At 42.2% G+C, this 21,354-nt stretch overlaps 1 protein-coding gene across 1 annotated transcript in view; it reads right to left on the minus strand.

Annotated features, from left to right (window-relative positions):
• Positions 1-21,354, minus strand: part of LOC132404080 (rasGAP-activating-like protein 1) — a 272,887-nt gene that overhangs the window by 121,858 nt on the left and 129,675 nt on the right. Inside the window, exon 9 of the mRNA XM_059988090.1 lies at positions 18,655-18,772. Within this exon, the coding sequence (XP_059844073.1) occupies positions 18,655-18,772 (118 nt within the window). The remainder of the gene's footprint in view (positions 1-18,654; positions 18,773-21,354) is intronic.

The following is a 21,354-nucleotide window of genomic DNA, read 5'->3' on the forward strand; positions in this document are numbered from 1 at the left end:
CCATTGTAATCTAGGACAACCTTCAACATTACCCACAGAACCACCGACCTTCGTGTCATCTGCAAACTCCAGGGAGATAACTGCTGTGGCTGTCAACCTGCAGTCCCCTCCCATGGACTTTGCTCCTTGATTGTAATTATCTTGGCATGCTACGACAGCTGTCATGTGCAGAGATACGGCAGCTTTTACAGCATAATAAAGATGATTGCCGCTGAATAATTTTTTGCCATCCTAGTATATTCTGCTCGATTAGATTGGTTTATGTTGAACTAATTGTGATCATTCCTACCAGCCAGTAATTGCCAAATGGAGAATATAAGAGTCAGATATTATAATTTTCTATAATAACCCTTAGAGACACTTTACATTCAATTATTATTTAATAATTAGTCTGCATTATTAAAAGAAGGCAAACAAGCAAAATATAACATTCTTCAGAAGTAATCTACCCAGGGAACCCCTGTTTACTATCAGGTACCTATAATTGCTCTCATGTGTTCTGTTGGAGAGAAAGGACTGGTAAACACTTACTTCCGGCAAGGATGTAATGTCAGACGCTGTGCCTGCTCAGATCTCATACTGGACAGAGACGTGTCGCAGTATTTCTTTATTGAAACATTAATCTCCGTGCCAGAGGTTCATAACAGTGGAGAGCTGGAGAAGTTATTGTCTGGGAAATCTGCTGGTCACATATGTCAAGTAAAAGCAAGAAAACACCAAGCAACACAAGTATCTGGATTTAGAGACAGGGTTTCTGTTGGCATCATCAATAAACTGAATTTCATGAACTGAATTTCTGCGTGCGTCTATGTAAGCAAATCCGCATACAAACAGCAGTTGCTGTCGGTCTTTGGGCTTACCGGAAGTAGATTGCAGATATATATAACTTTAAAAGATGGAGTGCATACCAGTTTTCTGAGAAACACACCCCACTAGAAGGTTAAATTTACAGAATACGTGTGAATTTATTTTTGCATTGAAAATCATGCCAACAATCTTGGTTGGTGTAAAATACATCAGCGCTTTTAAGAGTGGGCGTATTATAATCGTGTTTAATTAACAGAAATATTTTCCACCATCTGCGTCATGAATGCCTATTATTGTGGGAGCGAAGGTAGAAGATATGAAACAAGGACAGAATGAGTATGGAGCATATAGATATCAACCAGCATGTTGCAATAGGGACTGAATGCACATATCAAAGGCCCATTCATGGCACATAAAGTTCTTTTCCTAGACATGGAACCTGCCTCCTTACTGGAAGATAACAGAAATACCACTCTACAGAAAATATTTAAAGAAGATTGACTAGAATTCCGCCAAGGAGAAGGGTTTCAGGTATTTACGGTGAGGCTGTTCTCTCCACAACAAAGTTCAAAGTGAATTTATTATCAAAGGAATAGTTGTCACCATATACAACCCTGAGATTCAGTCTCCTGTGGGCATTCACAGCAGAACAATAGAATCAATGAAAAGCCACACACAAGATGGACCAATGTGCAAAACTGTGCAATTACAAAAGGAAAAAAAATAAATGAACACTAAATATCGAAGACATGAACTGGAGAGTCGTTGAAAGTGAGTCTATAGGGTGTGAGAGGCACTCAGTGTTGGGGTGAGTGAAGTTATCACTTCTGGTTCAAGAGCCTGATGGTTGAAGGGTTCCTGAACCTGAACCTGGTGGTGTGATTCCTGAGCTTCCTGTACCTCCTGCCTGATAGCAGGAGTGAGAAGAGAGCAAGCCCTGGGTGGTGGGGTTCTTTGATGATGGCTGCTGCTTTCCTGTGACAGCGCTCCGTGCAGATGTGTTCAGTGGTGGGGAGGGCTTTATCCATGATGGACTGGTCTGTATTCATTACTTTTAGTAGGGTTTTCCATTGAAGGGCACTGGTGTTTCCATACCAGGCCATGATGAAACCAGTCAGTAAGTCTCCACCACACATTCACAGAAGTTTGTCAAAGTTTTAAATGACATGCTGAATCTTCACAAACAGTAGAGGTGCTACTGCGCCTTCTTTGTAATGTGTTGGACAAATCCTCCAAAACACTAACACCGAGGAATTTAAAGTTGCAAAACCTCTCCACCTCCGATCTCCAGATGAGGATTGTCTTATGGACCCATGATTTCATGCTCCTGAAGTTAAGAATAAGCTCTTTGGTCTTGCTGACACTGAGTGAGAGGTTGTGGCACTACTCAGCTAGATTTTCAATGCTGATTCATCATCAACTTCCACTTGGCCAGTGACAGTGGTGCCGTCAGTAAACTTCAATATGGCTTTGGAGTTGTGCTTAGCTGCACAGTCATAAGTATAAAGTGAGTAGAACAGGGGCTAAGCACACAGCCTCGTGGTGATCCTGTGCCGATGGAAATTGCGGAGATGTTGTTGGCAATCGAATCTGACTAGGGTCTGCAAGTGAGGAGATTGAGGATCTAATCCACAAGGGGACATTGAGGCCAAGGCCTTGGAGCTTACTGACTAGTTTTCAGAGGATGTTAGTACCGAATGCCAAGCTGGAGTCAATAAAGGGCATCCTGCTGTATGCATCGTCACTGTCCAGACGCTCCAGGGTTGAGTGACAAGCCAATGAAATGGCATCTGCTGTTGACCTGTGGTGACTGAATGCAAAATAGTGCAGATCCAAGTTGCTCCTCAGACAGGAGTCGATATACTTCATCAGAAACCTCTCAAAGCACTTCATCTCAGTGGATGTAAGTGCTACTGGACGGTAGTCATTGAGGCAGGGTACCATGTTAACATACAAGTTTAGAGGCAGAATTAGGAAAGGTATTCAGAAATATGAATATTTTTGGCCCCACTCTGGTTCCCCTCTTACCTCTTCTCTTTTCCTCACCTGCCTACATGTCCTCTGGTAACACTTCTCCTTCCCTTTCTCCCACAGTCCACTCTCCTGTCAGATTCCTTCTTTTTCAGTTCTGTTACCTTTTCCACCCTTCATCTCGCAGCTTTTCACTTCATTCCCCCCATCCCCCACCCAAGTGTCTTCCTCCACACCAAGCTTCGCCTTAAACTTCCAACTTAAACTTCTCCCCTCCCCCACCTTCTCATTCTGCTTCTCCCCCTTTCTTTCCAGTCCTAATGAAGGGTCTCAGCCTGAAACTTCAACTGTTCGTTCCTTTCCATAGATGTTGCCTGATCTGCTGAGTTCCTTCAGCATTTTGTGCGTGTTACTCTGGATTTCCAGCATCTGCACTATTTCTTGATACAATGATATGAAGGCTATAGATATAGTAGATATTACAGTGTTTTCTAATGAGCAGCGGATTAGAACAAGAAGCGAGATTTTCTCCTCTGTTTCAGAATTGTGTATAGTTTACTGTGGGATTACTTATTGGGAGAAGTCTGATAGATGATGACAATTGATGTATGATCAAAGTTCAAAGTAAATTCTATTATCAAAGTACATATATGTCACCATATACAACCCTATGAGATTCATTTTCCTGCGGGCATACTCTGCAAATCTATAGAATACTAACTATAACAGGATCAATGAAGTATCAACCAGAGTGCAGAAGACAACAAACTGTGCAAATGCAAATATAAATAAATAGCGATAAATAATGAGGTGAGATAATGAGACAAAAAGTCCTTAAAGTGAGATCATTGGTTGTGGGAAGTTAGTGTGGTTATCACCTTTTGTTCAAGAGCCTGATGACTGAGGGGTAGTAACTGTTCTTGAACTTGGTGGTGTGAGTCCTGCTCAGATCGTTATGCTGTACGTACTGGCACTTTGATGGAAAATGCACTTGCTAGTGACTCATCCTGCTTTAAAACTACAGTCGCCTATGAGGTTATCATAAAGTAATCTTACATCAGTTAAAATAAGAAAGTGACACCATGGAGTTTCACTCTGCTCTCTAGTCACTTTAAATTTGCTTGTTGCCGACATTTTTCATTACACTTCTCAAATGTGGGTGTCATTGGCAAATGAAGTATTCATTTTTCATCCTGGTGTTCCCATGGACCTGATGTCCTTGCTCTTAGTTGAAGAAGCTATGAGTTTGGGAGGAGCTGTCAAGATTCAAACACACACAAGATGCTGGAGGAACTCAGGAGGCCAAGCAGCATCCATGGATGTTTCAGGCCGAGACCCTTCATCAGGACCCGGCCACTGAAAGCGTGGATCCAGCAGAAGATAAAGTATCAGTCAGACAGGTCCTTTGCAAGTGGTGGAGAGAGAATCCTGGAGTTGTGGCTGTGACTGGGATAGGGACACCAGGTACCTCCTCACGGGGGAGAGTGTGGCGCACAGAATGCGGCTGGAGAAGCCGCGGGAGAGCAGTCAATTGAATGTGAGTGCCTGTTGCCCTCAAAGGGTCCTAATCGAGAAGCTTGAAAACGTAAGCACATTTATTATCGAAGTGTGTATGCTGTATACAACCCTTCTTCAGATTCATCCTTCTTCAGAAGGCCATGAAACAAAGGAACACCATGGAACCCACTCGCAACACCCAACATGCAAAGAAAGAACAAATTGTGCAAATGGCAAAAAACAAGCAATAAACACGAACTATAAAACATCAAACTACAAAGTCATTGAAACAGTCTAGGAATGTCCTATTTAGTTCAGTTCGGTTCAATTTAGCACTGTTTCGTTCATTGACTGCAGGCTGCCAAAATTGCACAAAATAGTAACCGGAAATACATCATAACATGAACTACAGCAATCCCCAAACTTCACCGATCAAACCTTGCTCAAGACCCAAGTCTCTGGCAGCAATCAGCGAGAAGGAGAGAGAGAGATTGCTCAAATGCAGGCAGGCAGCACTAAATACCCGTTCGCCTTCCGCTTTCGCCCTCGCTCGATAATTTAATCAGCGAGATTGGTGAGAAACTGAGTTGATCGTGGCCTTGCACCCCAGCTCCAGGCTGCACACTCCACTCGAGACCTCACCAGACTCCCTTGAAGAAAGCAAAGTGCCAGATCTCTCAATCGGCCTGAAAACACGCCATCAAAATGTAAATCGCGGGTTCTAATAGTAGCAGAATCATACTTGAAAGAAGAAGAAGTGCCTGAAGGATTTTGTCACCTTTGGTCACATTGTTTCCTGGTGCTATCTTCTTCAGTGCTGGGTAAGAGAAGGCTAGAAGAATAAATGTGTTTTTTTTCAAAAAAAGTCAGAAACAGGAAGGGATACAGTATGGAATAGGCCCATCCAACCCTTCAAGCCACACCACCCAGCAAACCCCGATTTAAGCCTAACATACTTATAGGATATAATTTACAATGACCAATTAACCTACCAACCAGTAGGTCTTTGGACTGTGGGAAGAAACTGGAGCACCCAAAGGAAGCCTACACAATCCTGGGGAGAACATACAAACTCTTTACCGGCAGCAACAGGAATTGAACCCGGGTTACCTACACCGTAATGCGTTGTGCTAACCACTATGCTACCATGCCAGATGCATTCAAAGGTGGTGGATGGAAGTGAAAATAAAGTGGGCTTTTTTGTCCTGGATGGCATTGACTTTCCAGAATGTTGGTGTAACTGATCTCCACGTACATGCAGATTACTTCTTCACACTCCAGACTTGTACTTCCTACATGGCAGAAAGATTTTGGGATGTTAAGAGGTGAATCACTCACCTGAGTTATGATTATAACCATTGGAATTTATTGTACCTGATGCCTACAGACTTCGGGTTTCTTGGTGCCATACCTGATCAAATGCCAAGGCGATATCAAAAGCAGTCACCTTTGATATTAGCTTTGTAAAATGATACATTTTATTGAAATTTCATTTTAGGTACATTGCAGAATGAATTTGACCTGAATCCATGTCAGACCTATATGGACCACTCTGTGAGTCACTCACTACCCCATCTTGGGATGTATGGGGTGTCCAGGGAGGGGCAGCACCTCTGGTGAAGGGGCTTGTCATGTCCATTCTGGGACAGCTCACTCATCTTTGGCCCCACTGGAAACTCGGCTCTCACCTGTGGCTCCAAGTAAGCTGTTTGCATGCGACAGTGGCCACATCCTAACACACAGTCTCCACAGGCGGGCTAAACCGGTCGAGGGTCGCCAGCGGCCTCAGACCCCGGTGAGATAGGGAGACGCCTGTGAAGTCAGCTCTGGCGGACTGGGCGGATGAGATCAACAGTGAGGTCTAATGGCCAGGAAGGTGGCAGTGCAACACTTCATGGCAAGTGAAGGGCATGGCAAGGCTCAGAAGTCACGGCCACCCACTGCAACCAAAGAAGACACCTGTTTATGCCAACTACTTGTACCACTGAACCCAAACTTCCAAGGTCGAGAGAGTGGAACTGTCCCAGTGCACCGGTTTCTCACTTTTAAAAACTCCCCCTGCACAGGTTGGATACAGTGGACAATCAACACAGTGGTGCAAAGTGAGAGATATCTGGATATTTTTTGCAAACTTGGAGAGCTTGGATACATACATGGAATTATGATGTAGTGGCCATTACAGAGACTTGACTGGCACCAGGGCAGGAATCGATTCTCAATATTCCTGGATTTCAGTGCTTTAAAAGGGATAGAAAGGGGGAAAAGGGGAGGAGGGGTGATATTACTGGTCAGGGATACTATTACAGCTACAGAAAAGGTGGGTAATGTAGCAGGATCCTCTTTTGAGTCAGTAATGGGTAGAAGTCAGGAACAGGAAGGGAGCAGTTACTGTATTGGGAGTATTCTATAGGCCCCCTGGTAGCAGCAGGGATACTGAGGAGCAGATTGGGAGGCAGATTTTGAAAAGGTGCAAAAATAACAGGGTTGTTATCATGGGTGACTTTAACTTCCCTAATACTGATTGGCACTTGACTAATTCCAATGGTTTAGATGGGGCAGAGTTTGTCAAGTGCATCCAGGACAGATTCCTGTCACAGTATGCTGACAGGCCGACTAGGGGAATGCCATACTAGATCTAGTGTAAGGTAACAAACCGGGTCAGGTCACAGATCTCTCAGTGGGTGAGCATCTGGGGGACAGTGACCACTGCTCCCTGGCCTTTAACATTATCATGGAAAAGGACAGAATCGGAGAGGACAGGAAAATTTTTAATTGGGGAAGGGCAAATTATGAGGCTATAAGGCTAAAACTTGCAGGTGTGAATTGGGATGATGTTTTTGCAGGGAAATGTACTATGGACATGTGGTCGATGTTTAGGGATCCCTTGCAGGATGTTAGGAATAAATTTGTCCTGGTGAAGAAGATAAAGAATGGTAGGGGGAAGGAACCATGGGTGACAAGTGAGGTGGAGAATCTAGTCAGATGGAAGAAGGCGGCATATGTAAGGTTTAGGAAGCAAGGATCAGATGAGTCTATTGAGGAATATAGGGTAGTAAGAAAGGAGCTTAAGAAGGGGCTGAGGAGAGCAAGAAGGGGGCATGGGAAAGCCTTGGTGAGTAGGGTAAAGGAAAACCCAAAAGCATTCTTCAATTATGTGAAGAACAAAAGGATGACAGGAGTGAAGATAGGTCCGATTACAGATAAGAGTGGGAAGATGTGCCTGGAGGCTGTGGAAGTGAGCGAGGTCCTCAATGAATACTTCTCTTCGGTATTCACCAATGAGAGGGAACTTGATGATGGTGAGGACAATATGAGTGAGGTTGATGTTCTGGAGAATGTTGATATTAAGGGAGAAGAGGTGTTGGAGTTCTTAAAATACATTAGGATGGATAAGTCCCCGGGGCCTAACGGAATACTCCCCAGGCTGCTCCACGAGGTAAGAAAAGAGATTGCTGAGCCTCTGGCTAGGATCTTTATGTCCTCGTTGTCCACAGGAATGGTACCAGAGGATTGAAGGGAGGTGAATGTTGTCCCCTTGTTCAAAAAAGGTAGTAGGGATAGTCTGGGTAATTATAGACCAGTGAGCCTTACGTCTGTGGTGGGAAAGCTGTTGGAAAAGATTCTTAGAGATAGAATCTATGGGCATTTAGAGAATCATGGTCTGATCAGGGACGGTCAGCATGGCTTTGTGAAGGTAGATCGTGCCTAACAAACCTGATAGAGTTCTTTAAGGAGGTGACCAGGCATATAGATGAGGGTAGTGCAGTGGATGTGATCTACATGGATTTTAGTAAGGCATTTGACAAGGTTTCACAGGGTAGGCTTATTCAGAAAGTCAGAAGGCATGGGATCCTGGGAAGTTTGGCCAAGTGGATTCAGAATTGGCTTGCCTGCAGAAAGCAGAGGGTCATGGTGGAGAGAGTACATTCAGATTGGAGGGTTGTGACTAGTGGTGTCCCACAAGGATCTGTTCTGGGACCTCTACTTTTCGTGATTTTTATTAATGACCTGGATGTGGGGGTGGAAGGGTGAGTTGGCAAGTTTGCAGATGACACAAAAGTTGGCGGTGTTGTGGATATTGAGGATTGTCGAAGATTGCAGAGAGACATTGATAGGATGCAGAAGTGGGCTGAGAAGTGGCAGATGGAGTTCAATCCAGAAAAGTGTGAGGTGGTACATTTTGGAAGGGCAAACTCCAAGGCTGAGTACAAAGTAAATGGCAGGATACTTGGTAGTGTGGAGGAGCAGAGGGATCTGGGGGTACATGTCCACGGATCCCTGAAAGTTGCCTCACAGGTAGATAGGGTAGTTAAGAAAGCTTATGGAGTGTTAGCTTTCATAAGTCGAGGGATAGAGTTTAAGAGACGCAGGGTAATGATGCAGCTCTATAAAACTCTGGTTAGACCACACTTGGAGTACTGTGTCCAGTTCTGGTTGCCTTACTATTGGAAGAATGTGGAAGCAATGGAAAGGATACAGAGGAGATTTACCAGTATGCAGCCTGGTTTAGACAGTATGCATTATGATCAGAGATTAAGGGAGCTAGGGCTTTACTGTTTGGAGAGAAGGAGGATGAGAGGAGCCATGATAGAGGTATACAAGATATTAAGAGGAATAGATAGAGTGGACAGCCAGCACCTCTTCCCCAGGGCACCACTGCTCAATACAAGAGGACATGGCTTTAAGGTAAAGGTTGGAAAGTTCAAGGGGGATATCAGAGGAAGGTTTTTCACTCAGAGAGTGGTTGGTGCGTGGAATGCACTGCCTGAGCCAGTGGTGGGGGCAGATACTCTAGTGAAATTTAAGAGAATGCTAGACAGGTATATGGAGGAATTTAAGTTGGAGGGTTATATGTGTGTGGGGGGGGGGCAGGGTTTAAGGGTCGGCACAACATTGTGGGCTGAATGGCCTGTACTGTGCTGTATTGTTCTTTGTTAAACCAAAGATACTGAGAAAAAAATTCAGTGGAGGATTTCCTGATTTCCCAGGATACTGTCGGCAGAAACCACTATTACTGATCATTTCAAACAACCAACCCGTGGGTTCAGCACTCCCACGTACAAGGGGGGGCGGGATTTTCCCCGGTCTGCTCCAGAGGTATTTGGTCACCTGAATAAAAGCAAGATGAGTTAATGGGGCGTTAGGTGGATTCCTTCACGACTCTTTTTGCAACCCACATGCCCAGGTACAAAGGCAGGAAAATCCCCCAGGGTTTCACACCCTCCATCACTGTTTAGCTTTTCTCATTTAGGATTTCTTTTCTGCTTTTGCTCCCCCCCCCCACTTGATTCTCTGCTACATTCTGCCAAGACTCCACCTTTAGAGAAACTAACTGCCTGTTTACTTAAAGCAAAATACCATCCACCAAGGCAGACCAGACCTAACAATCAGATTCACACACCCCACAATTAATGGTAAGGCTCCACGGCGTAAAAAAGGTCAGGAAATCCTGATTTAACGTAGCATTAATCTCTGTGGTTTATATTCATCTCATAAACAGGAAAACAAAGTTGATTCTGTGTCAATGAATTCAAGAATAGGCAGTTCTGAATTAAATTATCCTAACATTTAATGGGTTAAACTAGATAGAGCAATTGATTGTAATGTGCAGTATCAAAATGGTTGTTGTGATGTGTCTAGTGTAGTGGGTAGTGCTTGTCACTCTCACTTTCAGCTTCTTCCGCTGACTAGCAGTCTCGCAAAAAGGAGAGCTGAATGTGCCAGTCTCTCCCTGCCAGTACATAGTCTCCCCAACAGCAAGCCTCATGTAGTGCCTCCTCGCTGGCGACACACGGAAACTGAACTCCTTGCGGACTCAGGCTGAACCTCAGAGGACAGGGAGGAGGTCTGGCCCCTGCACACGTAGCACGTAGGCCCACTGGTGTGTGGACACCCTGGTGCTCATGAACCAGATCCCCAGCTACGGGTAAATAATCCCATTGCCTTGGGGGCAGCCTCGGGAGAGATGAAGGCTACAGGAGTAAACCCAGACAGCAAATCCAGAGTGCAGACCCTAAGCTGGCTGGACATCATTGAACATCCCTCCGGCAGCTCCTACAGCCAAGCTGGTGACAAACGTATCGCTTCATAAGCTTTCCACTGGACTCCACCGGTGAGGCTGAGAGGGGTATCTTGACGACTGGGCATCTCAAGATCTCCATACCTTCCACCTAGGCTTGTGATGATTGTCATCATTACCTACTGTGCTTCCAGACAGATGGATGCCAATCAACCAATGTGCTGTTAAATCATCCCTACCTTTAATGTAAACAATAATCCAATTTCACTGACCTAGTTATCATGCACTGCCAGTCATACTATAGAGCAATTATAAACCTAGCCAGGTCACCATATCATGAGTGACTTGAATGAGCTTAATGTAGAGTATATGTATTGCCTGTGATTACATTGCACCTTTGAAAGCCTCCAAGAGGTGTGGTGCATTGGGTACACTTTCATCTTATCAAACTGATATACCTCCATTATAATCTATTTGTACATTTCGTAAATGCAGTTTCCTATGTTGACATTTCAGGTTTCAGAAAGAATCAAGTTTATCATCAGGTTTGTTAGCTTAGCAGCAGCAGTACAATGCAATACGTGATCATATAGAAAGAAAATAAATAGAAATAAGTAAATCAATTTCAGAGGCATATTTATTAAATAATTTTAAAATAGTGCAAAAACAGAAGTGATATATACTTTTTAAAAAAAAGTAAGTTAGTGTTTATGGGTTCATCTCCATTCAGGAATCATATGGCAGAGGGGAAGAAGTTGTTCCTGAATCACTGAGTGTGTGCCTTCAGGCTTCTGTACCTCCTTCCTGATGATAGCAATGAGAAGAGGGCATGTCCTGGGTGATAGGGATCCTTAATATTTATTGTCACTTTTCTGAGCCATTGCTGCTGGAAGAGGTCGCAGATACTATGGAGGCTAGTACCCATGATGGAGATGATTAATTTTACAACTTTATGTAGCTTCTTTTGGTCCTGTGCAGTAGCCCACCTCCCCTGTCTGAATGCTCTCCACAGTTCATCTGTAGAAGTTTTCAAGCTTTTCAGGCAACAAACCAAATTTCTTCAAACTGTTAATGAAATATAGCTAGCATCTTGCCTTCTTTATAGCTGCATTAATACGTTGGGACCAAGTTAGACCCAGGTTAGACAGGTGTGTAAAAAGGGCTCGAAGGATCATTGGAGACCCAAGTCACCCCAAGCACAATCTGTTCCAGCTGTTACCATCCTGTAAGTGGTACCACAGCATAAAAGCCAGGACCAACAGGCTCTGGGACCGCTTCTTCCACCAGGCCATCAGAGTGATTAACTCATGCTGACAACTGTATTTCTATGTTATATTGACTAACCTACTGTACATACTATATGTTATAAGTTACTATAAATTGCACATTGCACATTTAGACGGAGACATAATGTAAAGATTTTACTTCTTGTGTATATGAAGGATGTAAATAATAAAGTCAATTCAGTTTGGAGATCTTGACAGCCAGGAACTTGAAATTGCTCACTCTCTCCACTTCTGATCCCTCTGTGAGGATTGGTTTGTGTTCCCTCATCTTACTGTTCCTGAAGTCCACAATCAACTCTTTCATTTCTATTGCCATTGAGTGCAGGGTCGTGATCAATGCCACACCCATTTCTAAGTACATTTTCTAAGGTCACAGTTGACTCAGGGTTGTGGATTTCATCTTCACTGCAGAAAAAACCACAACTCCTCCCACACACTCTTGGTATGAACATTTATGGTTGTAATTCTGGCTCCCAGTCAAACACTAACCAAAATATTTTTACCTTCCTAAGCACCTCCTGCATTCCTGGTTTGTACAAGGGCCATTGTACATCAGTGATATACACACTTACATTTTATTACTTGACTTACTGTCAACAAAACTGAGTCTTTGAAGCTCCACTGGAGCCCACTCCCTTAATATAACAGAACAACTGGTAGAGCAATTCTGTAATGGATTTAATTCTGAACAGCTTCATTTGATTTAGAACAGCTTATTGTGTACCTTTTTGACTTAAAAGAACCTCTTGTATGCAAACAAACAACTGGTTTAATCCTCAAGGTGATTAACTTGAGAAGCTTAGAGGAAATGGCTGCTCCCTTAAAAGACTAAATTAGTCATATTTTAACCAATGGAAGTTAATAAAATAAAAGAATGAAGACTGACAGAAATACAGTATTCAACTAAAATTCAGCTGTCCATTTTACCCTCTTGTACTTTGACAACTTTTAATCATATAGAAGCCATTTCAAAGCCACGCTTTCTATGTTTGTGATTGCAAACCTCTAATTACGTTGTTCAATCATTAGCACACAAAGCTATTTGGAATTCCCTTGAAAAAGGCAGTGAAAAACAGAATGCTGCCATGAGGCTGAGAAATCCCCACTGATGTTTACTACCAACACAGAGGAATCTGGAACTGAGCCACTGTTGTTAGACTTTAAATAGGAAATCTATTGAAACTTATTCAACCCTCACCCAAGCAAAGAAGATGAGTCAGCTCGATCGTACACCAGCCAGGCTGAAAGTCAAGTAATCAATCCATATTCGAACTTCAGGCTTCCTTAACTTCTCTCCTCTCCACTTTATTTTGGTGAACATCAAACTTTAACATACCCTGTCCCCCAAAACAGCCCAACAGTCTGTGATGAATGTCACAAAGGGTTAATCAACATCTACAAACTGGGTTAGCAAATCTGCTAGGTATAATTTTCATAAATAGGTTGATGATTTCTAAAATGCTTTGCATACAGAGTTCTCCAATCTGTATTATACTCAATTATAAAAAAGCGCATTGTAATGTCACTGTAGTAAGCAAAGCTTCTTTATAAATCCAAATTCTTGTCAAAACCATATTTGGATTTAATTATGAACTGTTTCATTTAATTTGGAACAAATATTACTGCTGCTAATTAGTTTATTCAGCATCTTTTCTTGTTGAAATGAATGAACATCTGCTATACAAACCAGTAATCATTCAACAAGTTCAATTAGGTGAGGACTTGAAATTATAAACGTTAAAATCTGCAGAGCATTTAATTCTCACTACAATCCTACAACCTATTTCAAAGTTCAAAGAAAATTTTATTATATAAGTACATATATGTCACCATATACAACCCTGAGATTTATTTTCTTGTGGGCATACTCAACAAATTTATAGAATAACTGCCATAACAGAATCAGTGGAAGACCGCCCAACTTTGGCGTTCAACCGGAGCGCAGAAGATAATGAACTGTGCAAATGCAAAAGGAACAATAATAATAAATAAATAAGCAATAAATATTGGGAACATGGGAGCTTGAAAGTGAGTCCAATGGTTGTGGGAACATTTAAATGATGGGCCAAGTGAAGTTGAGTGATGTACAAGGTACATTTATTATCGAAGTATGTATGTGGTATACAACTCTGAGATTCACCTTCTCCAGATATCCACGAAACAAAGAAAACCATGGAAGCTGTTCAAAGAAAGACAACAACCCTCCCACACACCAAAAAACAACTCACACAAACAGCAACAAGAACATCAAGCCCCTCACGTGCAAATGGCGACAAAAACATCAAACCTCGCCCCACGTGCAAAAAACAGATCTCTCAAACAGCGGAAGAACATCAAACCCCATCCCATGTGCAAAAACAAATTGTGCAATCGGTGACAAGAAAGAACGGGCAAAAACACAGAACTGAAGGAGTCCTAGTGAACCATAGTCTAATCCACAAAGCACGGACCCAGAACTGTGGTATCATCCTCCAACAACATTTGTGTAAGATGACGGGAAGAAGAAACAGGCCATTCACCAGCATTGAGTTGGGTGACAACAACACCCTGCAAGCTCAATTCCATCCAGGACGAAAAGCCTATTTTATTTTAATTTCCATCCACTACCTTAAACATTGATTCCCACCACCACTGAATGCAATTCATCTCATTAGAGGCTGCGTTTAGAATAAGTATCTGGGATTGTATTTGTTAGTCTGATAGCAAGATATGGATTGGAAAAAAATGCCGCTAAAAGCTCATGGAGTATTGCACTACAGGAGGCTTACACTATTTAGAACTTGGCTGGCATATACCCCATGGCATTGTTCATCGTCAGAGATCATACCAAAGTACACCAATCAATAATTTTTCCAGTTTGGAAGGAAAAATGGAAGAGCAGATTATTATTTAAATGGTAAAAGATTGCAGCATGCTGCTGTGCAGAGGGCCGTGCTTGTGCATGAATTGCAAAAGGTTTGCTTGCAGGCTATTAAGAAGACAAAAGGAATGTTGGCCTTCATTGCTAGAGCTGATTGAGTTTAAGAGCAGGGAGGTTATGCTGCAGCTGTAGGAGGTACTGGTGAAGCCGCACCCGAGTACTGTGTGCAGTTCTGGTCTCCCTACTTAAAGAAAGATATACTGGCTTTGGAGGCAGTGCAGAGGAGGCCCACCAGGGTGATTCCAGAGATGAGGAGGTTAGACAATGAGGAGAGATTGAGTTGCCTGGGACTGTACTCGTTGGAATTCAGAAAGATGAGAGGAGATCTTATAGAAACATATAAAATTATGAAAACGTTTGATAAGAGAGAGGCCAGGAAAGTAGTTTCCACTGGTAGGTGAGACTAGAACTAGGGGACATAGACTCAAGATGGGTAAGAGTAAATTTAGGATGGATATGAGGAGGAACGGCTTTTCCCAGAAAGTGGTGAATGTGGAATTCTCTGCCCAATGAAGCAGTGGAGGCCACCTCAGTAAATATATTTAAGACAAGGTTGGGTAGATTTTTGCATAGTAGGGGAATTAGAGGTTATGGGGAAAAGGCAGGTGGGTGGAGAGGAGTCCATGGTCAGATCAGTCAGGATCTTATTGAATGATGGAGCAGGCTCGATGGGCCAGATGGCCGACTCCTGCTCCTATTTCTTATGTTCTCATATGTCTGAATCGCACAACAATTACACAATTTTGACAAGGCATTTAATATATTCACAGTGAAATACAGAATGTTGTAACATGTAGAAAGAACAGGTCCTGAAAATCTGTAAAAGTGAGGTGAAAAAAGAAGGAAATACATTTTTTATATCCTTATTTATGATCATTAGTATGATTTCCAACTGTAATGAAAGGCACAAAATGCTGGAGGAACTCAGCAGGCCAGGCAGCATCTATGGAAAAGAGTGAACAGTCGACATTTTGGGCTGAGACCCTTCACCAGGCTCCTGATGAAGGGTCCTAGCCCATTTATTCATTTCCCTAGGTGCTGCCTGACCTGCTGGGTTCCTCCAGCATTTTGTGTGTGCTGCTTTGGATTTCCAGCATCTGCCGACTTTCTTGTGTTTGCAACTCTAATAACTGTTTGTTCCTATGCAAATGAGACATTTAATTGAATACCTGGATCTCAAGTGAGAAATTGTGAGAAAAGCTAAGCTGCAGGGGGTTCGGGGGTCTTAGAAAAAAGTGACAGCAAGTAATTATGAAAACTATCAGACTGTAATTGTTCGTTCCATTACACAAACAGACTCTCCTTCATTGACTACACTTCCCACTACCTAAAGAACACAGCTAACATAACTGAAGAACCCACGCACCTTGGTCAATCCCTCTCCTCCCCTCTCCTGTTAGACATAGATACAAAAGTCTGAAAGGACCAATCAGACAAGAACAGCTTCTATCCCACTGTTGCGAGAGTTTTGAATGGACTTCTCATATGCTAAGCAGTGAACTCTTGATCTCCCAGTCTACCTCACTGTGACCTTTGTTTGCTATTTCAGGAAAAGGTCTTGTATTTTGTCTTGTTATTTGAGGAAGGTGTTCACATGTTGGAAGCAGGTCAGACAATGTTTACTCAACCAACACCTAAAACAAGCAGGTTGTCTTATGTAGATAGATGGAGCAGGGTAGGCTTGTTTCTACTGGTATTTAGCAGACTAATTAAAATGGATAAGAGTTAGGCTCAGACACTATTATAACTGTTCAACAGTTCCCTAGTATGGTAAGATGGCCTCTTAATCTCATAGTCCACTTTGTTTTGACCCAGCACCTTACAGTCTACCTGCACTGCACCTTCCGTGTAGCTGTTACACTTTATTCTGTTATTATTTCACTTTATATCATCTCAATGCACCGTGCAATAATTGATTTGTACGAATGGCATGCAAGGCAAGCTTCTTACTCTACCTCAGCATCTGGTGCAGTAATAAATCAATTCCAAAACCTGCCAGGGTGGATGTGAGGGGGATGTTTCCTCCCACAGGAGAGCTAGATTATAGGTCACTGTTTAAGAGCGGGGGGGGGGGGGTGTTTACCTCTTTAAACTAAAACGAGGAAAAGTTCTCTCTCTCTGAGAAACATAAGCATTTGAAGCTCTCTTCCACTCCACAAAGTCTTTTGCCCTTATCTAAAAGGACATACAGTAACATTGGAAGCAGTCCAAACAAGATTCCATCAGGCTGATGAAAATCAAACTAAAATGTAGATGTCTTAAATACAATTCATCAGGTCAGTCTGAATTTGTGGAACGAGAAACAATATTAATGTTTCACGTCTGAGGCCTATTGTCAGAACTGAAAAGGATTATACTGTGTATGACAAACAATAGATCACTGAAGAACACTAGTCACAGACCTCCATCCAGAATAAATCCCCTCTATTTTCTATGGGCAAACCAGTTTTTGGATCCAATTAAAGAAGTCACCGTGAATCCCCAAAGTCCTAATTTTCTGTGTGAGTCTAATGCATGGGATGTTGTCAAATCCACGTATACATAATCCAGTGCTCTACTGTCACCAATCATCTTCATCACCCCCTTGAAAAACTCAGTCGAATAAATCAGATATGACCTGCACCACACAAAGACATGCTGCTGGTTCCTAATTAGACCATACTTTGTTAAATGCTCTTAAATCCTATCCTCTCTGTTAGTTCTCTGACTTATCCATCTATAATTTTCAGGATTTTTAATTCTTAAACAAAACAACACGAGCTACCACCAGTCCAGCAGCATCATACCTATGACTAGCGAAGATACAAAGATCTTCACAAGGCCTCAACATTCTCATCTCTCACCTTGCTCAGTAACCTGGGGTATATCCCAAATGGTCCCAGGGACTTATCCACCTTAGGGTTTTCAAGAGACATAACACTACCTCTTCCCTAACCTCAAAATTCCTTGGCTTCCTAGCATGCTCCATTCTGAAGGGGGATAGGGAGAGAAAACACCAGAGAGATATTACATGGTGATCAATGAACCAATTGTTTGGAATCCAATGACCTTGCCTGGTGTCTCAGGGCTGGGTGTGTCTGCATCCCCGCCACCCCCCCCCACCCTGACTCTCCTTCTCTGCCACCTGTCCCACACCCCTCCCATGGTACTCTAACCTCACCCAACATCCTTTGCTCCCGCCAGATTTACTAACTTGTTCTCCACTCCACATTGACAAATACTGTACTGAGCACAAGCATTAGGCAGCCTAGCTATATATATGTGCCTAAGACTTTCGCACAGTACTGTAGGTTGATTTTTTTCTAGGCTGTAATTTGAATAAGGAATTCTGATCATCATACTGAAGGAAACATGGGATTGCACTGGATAGGGTGCAGAGGAGATTCATCTGGATGTTGCCTGGGATGAAGTGTTTCAGTTAGCAGGAGAGATTAAGATTGTTTTCCTGGTGCAAGATAACTTGTGGAAGTATTTATAAGTTGACTGTGACATTGTGGTGAACTACATATACCTGTCTGGACACGCCCCCTGCTGACTGCTCCTGTGGCTCCTCCCACAGACCCCTGTATAAAGGTGATTGGAGGCACTGCTCCTCCCTCAGTCTCCAGGATGTTGTGTGATGGTCTCTTGCTGCTGACGGTGCTTTCTTCCAGCTAATAAAAGCCTATCTCTCCGTCTCACGTCTCCGAGAGTTATTGATGGTGCATCAGACATATCTTTAACACATTGTTCTATGCACCTCACACTTGTTTGGGTCGTTCGTTACACAACATAAGGCAATGAATGCAGGAAGACATTTTATTTACCACAAAGTATTGAGCTATTGACGAGGCTGCAAGAACAAAAGTGTCTTGGCCCAAAAACGTCCGATCTCTATTTTGCTCCACAGATGGTGCCTAACTCAAAGTTCTTCAGCAGTTTGTTCTTTTTCTGGTCAAAACTCCATCTTTTGTGGTATTTTATATCTCTCTTTAAAATGTTAATTCATTTTCAATTATCTATTGGAGTCAAGGTTTAAACAAACTTTAAAACACTGTTCAACTGAGAAAGAAGCAAACATTTCCTAAATTTGACTGGATCTGACATATAAACAAACAGAATAATCGTGCTCAGTTCAAACCTGCTTGTTAATGTATAGGGTTCAATATACTCACTTTAGATGGAGAGATTACAGGTTCCACCAAGATGTCAATTAGTGGCTGATAGTACATTGAAGGTAGTATCCGGTCTTCTGCCAATCTGACTTTTAATCGTAATGCTCCTAATTTTCCACTGGGAAAATTAAAAAAAATCACTAGATTAGAAACAATTCTGGTGTTGGGCAAATGATATTACTGCTACTGGCAAGTATTTTGTATTTATACAAATTATTTCTGAACTTTTTTTTGAAGAAGTTTTATTCATTGGAAGGAACTCCTCTAAAGTTTCTGCAATAATGCTCCAGATTCAAAGCCCAATGAAAAGATTGCTAAACACTTGACTCAGATTGGCAAACTAAATTTTCTGTGCACCAGTCAACCTTGATTGGTGTGCATGGGAATTCAAGTGACCAGCTTTCACGGGTGTTGATGACGTCCTTTGATTCAGAATGGACTGACATGGAAATCCAATGCCCAGCAAAAGTGCAATTCTTTGCAAAATCTTGGCCATATTCCTTACAAAAAAATTTACAATTTTGCTATGAATGAAGACATTGGAAGTTCTTTTGCCCAAAATTGACAAAGAACCAGATGGCCATGAAAAGGTTTCATCAAAGTTTATTCTACCCAACACAAATATAAAGAAGGCCAGCTACACTCTTCTTAAGCATTGGATTCATGATTCCGATTCAATGTGTTCCCAAATTCTCCTCATACGAATCTAAGTGGACCAGTTACTGACAAAGAGGCTTCACCACAAATTCATCGAAAAACTGTTGGAACTCTGGGGTTGAGCCGTTTGTTCCACAATTAGACTTTGCATTGTTTATATTCCACCAATTTCTGAATGTTAGGCAGGTGACCTAATTATAGTGACTTAAAATTTTGATAAGAAAGACAGACAGAAACTATTTCCTCTTTGGAAGACTTGAATGGATGAGAGCATCATTTATCAATTAGGGGTAAGCTCATTTAGGATTGAAACCAGGAAGGATTTTTTTTTCCAAATAGGAACTTGTTAAGTTGTGGAATCAGGGTGAAATTTGAAGATGGTTCCATTATATGAAGACATAGAACAAATCTGACAAAATAGGTTTAGTTCAGGCATGATCTAACCTCATAGCAGATGAGGTTCCAAGACAAGAATGGCCTTATACTCAATGCTTCAAAGAGAAGAATGGCCTTATGCTTGGAGGCAGTGAGTGGGAATAAAAGGGGCCTTTTCTAGTTCAGTGCCAGTGACTGGTGTGTTCCTCGGGTCACGATTGGGACCGCTACTTTTCACAGAGGTGCAGAGGGACTTAGAAGTCCTCGTGCAAGACTCTCAGATGGTTAATTTACAGGTTGAATCTGTGGTAAAGAAGGCAAATGCAATGTTGGTATTGCAAGGGGAATAAAAAATAAAAGCAAGGAGATAATGCGGTGGTTTTCTAAGCCACTAATCAGGCTGCATTTGAAGTATTATCAACAGTTTTGGGCCCCATATCTCAGAAATGATGTGCTGTCATTGGAGAGAGTTCAGACGAGGTACACAAGGATGATTCTGGGAATGAAAAGGTTAACAAATGAGGAGAATTTGGCAGCTTTGGACCTGTACTCAATGGAATTTAGAAGAAAGCGGGAGGATCTCATTGAAACCTACCTAATATTGAAAGGACTAGATAGGGTGGATGTGGAGAGGGTGTTTCCTATGGTGGGGGTATCCAGAACTATAGGGCACAGCCTCAGAATTGAGGGGTGACCTTTTAGAACTGTGGTAAGGAGGATTTTTTTTTTTAGCCAGAGAATAGTGAATCTGTGGAATGCTCTGCCACAGACTGTGGTGGAGGCCAAGTCGGTGGGTATATTTAATATGGAAGTTGATAGCTTCCTGATTGGTCAGGGCATCAAAGGATATGGCGAGAAGGCAGGTGTATGGGGTTGAGTGGGATCTGGGATGAGCCACGATGGAATGCCGAAGCAGAATCGATGGGCTGAATGGCCTAATTCTGTTCTTGTGCCTTATGGTCTTATGGTCTCTATCTATACTTCCAAGACATGAATAGCCTTATATGCTCTATCTATATTTCTGTAAAAATGACACTACTTTAATACATCTAAATTATGAAAAGGAAGCTTGCTTCCATGGAGTAAATAGAATAATTTTTGCAGATTCTTAGCCGATGGCTGGAAACATCAGAAATTTGAGCTATTAGTGAATGCCTTGCCATCACCACTGACATTGTGATGATGAAGTATTGCCTGTACTTGTCTTGCAAACTTATACCTGTGGTAGGTAGCATCTCCCCATGGACAGACAAGGTCAGAGAATTACTCTTTCTACTTGAATGGTTCATAATCTGCCCTATTTGTACTTGTGATACTCTCCTGATGGTGACGACATTACAAACCATTCCTGGAAAAATGGCCTTGGCAGGTACCCAAAATTATTTATATAGACAATGAAGGCTTGCACCTGCCAAAGAAATATTCTTTGAAGCTCCTTGGTTAATTAGTTGAAGGACTTATAAACAAACATTTTAGGAGCTTTTCGAATAAAAGGTTTTTGTTTAGTTCAGATACAGAATTATCTTGTTTCATCATTAAGAGAAGACGAGATATAGGGCTAATTATGCAGAAAAAATCTGTTGAAACCAGCCCAGGTCTAATGAAACAGAAAATATGCACCTGGGCAGTCCTAGCAGAGAGACAAATTTTAAACTTATAAAATGTTAT

Source organism: Hypanus sabinus, chromosome 13 (assembly GCF_030144855.1).
Source record: "Hypanus sabinus isolate sHypSab1 chromosome 13, sHypSab1.hap1, whole genome shotgun sequence".
NCBI classification, from domain to species: Eukaryota; Metazoa; Chordata; class Chondrichthyes; order Myliobatiformes; family Dasyatidae; genus Hypanus; species Hypanus sabinus.